General features: G+C 37.7%; 1 protein-coding gene across 1 annotated transcript in view; it reads right to left on the reverse strand.

Annotated features, from left to right (window-relative positions):
- kcnn2 (potassium calcium-activated channel subfamily N member 2) overlaps positions 1–4,130 on the reverse strand; it is a 42,654-nt gene extending 38,524 nt beyond the window's left edge. The window contains exons 1-2 of the mRNA XM_067399413.1: positions 3,330–4,130; positions 1,925–2,020 (exon numbers count right to left, since the gene is read on the reverse strand). Coding sequence (XP_067255514.1) covers positions 1,925–2,020; positions 3,330–4,115 — 882 coding nt within the window. The 5' untranslated portion in view covers positions 4,116–4,130. The remainder of the gene's footprint in view (positions 1–1,924; positions 2,021–3,329) is intronic.
- Between the last annotated feature and the right edge of the window lie 2,149 nt (positions 4,131–6,279).

Consider the following 6,279-nt stretch of genomic DNA (forward strand, 5'->3'; position numbering starts at 1 on the left):
AAGGTGAGAAATTTAGATTTTTCATTTAGACAAAATTGAAATATAAATGGGGAATACCTCCCCTCAAAAAAAAAACTAGGACACAATTTATTTAAATATCTGTGTGTAAAATATGCAAACATTTATATATAATAATTAAGTAAAAGAAAAAGAAAAAAAAGGTGAAATTACACTCTAAAAAATGCTGAGTTAAAAACAACCCAAGTTGGGTTGAAAATGGACAAACCCAGAGATTGGGTTGTTTTAACCCAGCAGTTGGGTTAAATGTTTGCCCAACCTGCTGGGTAGTTTTACTTAACTCAACTATTGTTTAAAAATTACAGTATTGCTTACTTAAAATGAACCCAAAATATCTTGAAAATGAACATTTATTAATGTTTAATAAATGAACATTTTAATTTCATTTTAGATTAATTTTAAGTCAGCCATATAGTCATTTTCAAACAATAGTTGGGTTAAATAAAACTACCCAGCAGGTTGGGCAAAAATTTAACCCAACAATTGGGTTAAAACAACCCAATCGCTGGGTTTGTCCATTTTCAACCCGACTTGGGTTGTTTTTAACCCAGCATTTTTTAGAGTGTAGGCTTTTACGGACATGAAATTCAAACCCCAGGCAATAAACTGTGTAAATCAATGTGAAATTGACAAGGCCGTCTGTGATTAAATCCTTTTGACTAATCTGTTCATCCCACAAGAAATTAACAGTGATATTTCCCTACTGGAAAAGCCACACATGGTTTCACTTCATAATAAGTCTGTCCTATTCAACTTGAATGAGATATTTGTGTCTGTTTGCAAGTTGAATTAAATAATAATGAATAAATCATTCCTACAGGGTTCCCACAATTTTGACAACTGGATAAGTTTTTTTTAAAAATCATTTTATAATGCACATAAGTTCATTTATAATTTAAGTCATTTTAATTTAGTTTTCTTATTCATTAATTAACTGTATTAATTTCCCAGGCCTGAAAAACAGTTTTAAAATTCACTCAAATTTCCTGGTTTTATATGACCATAGGAACTCTAAAAGCATAAATATGAAAGGAAGAAAAAGAAAGAAGTGGAATAAATCAAATAAATCTTTGATGCAACATTTCTCTGGCTGCAGAGTATTTTAAGAAACATCATCATGGAGACTGTTGAGAAATTTACAGTATTTCATTCTCGTCAGCAGAAGCTAAAAGGCATCTTTTGTTGTTAATGCATTACTTAATGCAAAGAAATGCATTACAATGGAGATATGGATGCCGAATTGCATAAAATTCACCGGTAATACAGCAATTCACTGATGCAAGGTCAAAAGACTGAGTGTTTTCCAAGTACTACAACCATCAAGTGAAGTTCTTTCTCTCAACAAATATGGGCAAAAAACTGCCTGAAGTGCAGATTTGGACCTTTACTAATAACAATATGGAGACATTGTACTGAAAGCCTCCATACCTAATCAATAAACTACATTTCTGTTGAGAAAGCACAAGTCCATATTCAACACAGGTAATAGATTATGAATCTCATGTTATGCTCTGGTAGAGCATATCTATAATGATTCTATGAAGATTAATAACTACTCAACATACTTTACGAGGAATTCAACCTGGTCTTGTCTATTCAACTAGCTAATAAACTGTGAACAGCTACTGTTAAGCAAGGTCAACAAGTCACTGACAGGATTTCATGGCATGATTTGATTAAGCCAGTGGGAAATGGAGAGGATGCAGTGCTATTGAAGATAATCCGATTGTAATTCTATGGTAATGGATATCATTTCAAGAGCAATGTGTTGAGCATTAGTCTGAATGTGTTAAGAAACTCCCTGATTCATATGACAGCAGAACCTTCTGCAAAAAGCAAAAACAAACAAACAAACAAACAAAAAAAAACACAGTAAACATCTCTTTCTTATTTTTGAGTAGGTTACCTGGATTTCCCTGGCATGATATATGATAATCAACCCAAGAAGAATGATTGTAGAAAGGCTTATCAGGCATTTTAGGGCTAAAGAATACAGTGACTCCTGGAAAAAAGAAGAAGAAAAAGACAAATTCAACTCATTTGGATTAGTCAGTTTAAACATACACTATGATTGCATACTGATTCAACGGCAAGCTGTAAAATTATGAGACTTTGAACACTTATGTGAGTGCTTGGATTAAGTTACACCTTAAAATAAGAACTAATGCATGTGCATTTGACACCATTATAATTTAAGTGAAATTTGACTTGTCACCATGTGGCAACACATTTTCCTTCAATTTCTCACTATTCAAAACCACAACACTGCAAGGCAAAACAATAATAATTCTGTTTTTCATATGTTCCTGGGGTTTCCCTTACAGGGGAGACATAAGAATATATGCTCCTCAGATTGCACTATTAAACTTATTCTGTACATTTCTTTCAGGTGTCGCATTTTTCTGATGTAGTTATTAAATAGCTGTTTTTGTATCTAACATTGTTTTACAATAAACTAAGAATATATAAATGTTGTCATTTGGCAACTATGTGCCAAATTTAATTTCAGTAATGCATATCCTCTTTGGGACCTTTATAGATGCATATATAATTATATATTTATAGTAATATAAATGCATTTACAAATAAATAATAATAAAAAAAAAATTCAGTAATATTGTACAGAAAGTCCAAGAAGGGTGCGCAACTGACTCTAACTTAAGTTATTACTTACTTACTTAAGTAAGAATTTGAGTTTCAACTTGATAAATGTACAAGAGTTAGTTCCTGTAATTTGATTGGTTGAGCTTCCAGAGTGCTGTTATTTACTATAACAACATTAGGACATTTCACTTGTTTGTCTTTGCGACATTCCAGTGGTTTCTTTCAAAAAGATTTGGAGTTGTGTAAATTTTTGTTTATTGGGCTGTTGTTTAAATGCAATTTTACCAACGGCCAAATCACAGCCATGCTGATATAGGCAACCGAACGACAGCACTCTTGCCTGGGTAATAACTAGGCTATAGCTTAAATGTGTAATTCATAAAAGAATCGTGAATTTAAGGAGGAGAATTAGAAAAAAAATGTTTCTAGTTATTTTCCATTTCGATATGGCATAAGAGATTTTTTTTTTGTGTAAAGTATAAAAACTCTTCCATAGAGATAAAATGCCAAAGCAAAGCAAAACGTTTTTTTTTTTTTTTCCAGAAAACGTGACCTTGCCACAGTTCTTCATTCATCTATCCATCCATCCGCACCGCACACTTTCCAAACTTGTAGTTTTTCCTCGCTCGCCAGCAGGCAGACTCGACTTAATGAATTCTGACCTAGATGGGGGACCTGCAGGATTTGGGGACTATTAAGTTACGCACCTTTCCGTAGGCTCCCCACGAGAGTTCAGTTTCAATGACCATCACCACGATCCCAAACATCCCAAAGATGAGCGCGTAATCGCTCAGACGCTTTCTTTTCTCAAACAAGGCCCTCCTGTGCCCGAGCTTCTGTCCGATGTTCTGGTTCTTTTTTTTGCCCGATTTGCTGCTGCTGTGGCTACATCCACCCCCTCCTCCTCCTCCTCCTCCTCCGCCGCCGCCTCCTCCTCCGTCCCCCGTAGCGTAAGGCATGAGGGTGGTGGAGTTGTTCTCCGGCTTGGAGGCGAGCGTGTCGGACGCGTCCACCGCAGAGACTGGCTGCAGTGGCTGGGACTCCGAATCAAACTCGTGCAGGTTTCTGCGGGACGAGCTCAAGTTGCTGAGCGGCCGCATCACGCCGCCGTTGTATCTGCAGCTGCTCATGGCTATTTGGGTGTAAGAGTTACTCTCTCTGTGGCTGCTGGCCGGACTGCCCCGAATTTGCTGCCGGTTGTGATCGCGATGAGGATGGTGATGATGATGATGATGTCTGGATGAACTACCATGACTAGAAGGCGTGAACTCGCTGTACTGAGCGCCTTGCCTGGTTGAAGATGAAACGGACGGTGTCCTTAAAGTTCCCAGCGGCGTCCCGTGGAAATGCTGGCTTTTTCTCGCATCCTCGCAGGTGGAGGAGTTGTTGCAGGTGCAGTGCCTGATGGAGCGCTCTTCCTCCCGTCCGCAGTAGTGCTGGTGCTGGTGCTGCTCTGGATAGAAATCGTTCTGCAACTGCAATGGGGTTTCCATGTCAGAGCTGCTGTTTAAAGCAGAGCCCCGTGCATGCACCCTACCGAGGGGGCGTTGTGATGAGTAACGGAGGATAAAAGCTGGCGCGAGGATGGACCCACGTCGGCTTCTGTAGAAGTGCGAGCGCGCTTCCGATTGGCCGAACGACCCAAAACAACTGGACTGACGTCACGCAAGGAAGGTGGCAACACGCGGTTCAAATGTGCAGATACAAAACTCACTGCTACTCAAAATCTTTGGAAAGATATTGTCTTGATAGATCATAATGATTTGCAGACGTATTCTTTGACTTAGATGTAAAAAAAAATCTGTTAGCCTATACGTTCATGTTTTATTATGAATTTCACTTTTAAATGTAAACAGTAAAAGTTTTTTTTAAGAAAGATTAAGCATTATGTTGATGCAATATCAAAAGGTCTGTCAATAATCAAAAATTCACCACAATGATCTCTAATGTGACATTTGCATACCCTCTTTTGTGTTTTTTTTTTTTTTTTTTTTTTTAATAATTTCTTTATAGGTCTAACATTAATCAGAACTTGGTTTGCTTTAAATATGCAGTTTATATAGTCAAATTGGTGCATATTCAAAAATTCAGTGACTGTGAACTACATTTACAATAAAGATCATGCATATAAGCACATAGCACTTGCATACATCCGTTAGAAGAGTCTGAATGAAACATGTCAGTCTTGTTCACAAGGAGAGAAAGAGAGCAATAAATCTGTTAAATAACTTTTTTCTCTATAGCTTGATAAAGGTCATGACCAAAATGGAGGAATAATTTAAATATCTCTCTAGTTGTCATTTGTGGAGAAGATGCTTAAATTTTTCCTGGAGCATGTTAGATCTGTAGGCATGAACATTTTTAATAAAGGATAAAATAAAAAGAAAATGATTCAATAACTCACTCATAATTCACAAAGGACTTTGGGCTGCATCCGAAATCACATTCTTTTGAATAATTACTTTGCGGCTGCTAAAAGTATGTTTTGTGTGTGAACATAATCTGGACGAACTACATTCGCCATGTTGTAATGATCACATGACCTACCAGCATCAGTTGCGTTGCTTCACTGCCATTGATAAATCACCTCCACTTGTTTCCTTACTGGCTTTTTGTGTACTGTTTATAACTCTATTATTGTTGTTAAATTCTTTGAGTTGTAACATTTGCTTTTATATATGTCAATTAAAAAAAAAAAAAAAAATCACCTCCAATGGCCTCATGGGATAGTAAAGTGTTCAGCGAATGTGCACTTCAGAATCTCGCTGGAAGAAGGCCCTGTCCCAAATGGCACACTTCATGTGCACTTTCGGTCTTGTTGTGGACTTACAATGGCTGATGAGTGTGCGTGTCCGTTAAGTCCACAAGACCGTAGGGTGTCCCATTCATCATTTAAAGGATTAGTCCACTTTCAAATAAAATTTCCCTGATAATTTACTCACCCCCATGTCATCCAAGATGTTCATGACTTTCTTTCTTCAGTCAAAAAGAAATGAAAGTTTTTGATGAAAACATTCCAGGATTATTCTCCTTATAGTGGACTTCAATGGCCTCCAGACGGTTGAAGGTCAAAATTGCAGTTTCAGTGCAGCTTCAAAGGGCTTTAAATGATACCAGACGAGGAATAAGGGTCTTATCTAGAGAAACGATCTGTCATTTTCGAAAAAAATACAACTGTATATGCTTTATAAACACAAATTATCACCTTGCACGTGCTTCCCCTTTCAGCATTCTTCAAAACGCTTACGCCGTATGTCCTACGCCTTCCCTATTCTACTTACGGAACGAACGCGGCATCGGTTTCATTTTTTTCCGTAAGACTGAAGAAAGACTTGAACATTTTGGATGACATGGGGGTGAGTAAATTATCAGGAAATTTTTATTTAAAAGTGGACTAATCCTTTAAGTTTAAGTGCTCGTGAGCGCCCCCTTTGCGGCTGCTATGTGCCGTTGATGCGCACTTCTGCTGAGCCCGCAAGACTGTGAGCTATGCATAGTGCTTTACCCGGCAGTCGAAGCGGCATTACGTCATGAAAGTGCGGACTCAGATTAAGACCGTGAGGGTTTAGGGTGCCATTTGGGACAGGGCCGTTGTAGGTCATCCGGGTATTTTTTAAAATGAAATTGACGTGAGGTGTAGCCAAGTATAGTGTCCCA

Source organism: Chanodichthys erythropterus, chromosome 10, assembly GCF_024489055.1.
Source record: "Chanodichthys erythropterus isolate Z2021 chromosome 10, ASM2448905v1, whole genome shotgun sequence".
NCBI classification, from domain to species: Eukaryota; Metazoa; Chordata; class Actinopteri; order Cypriniformes; family Xenocyprididae; genus Chanodichthys; species Chanodichthys erythropterus.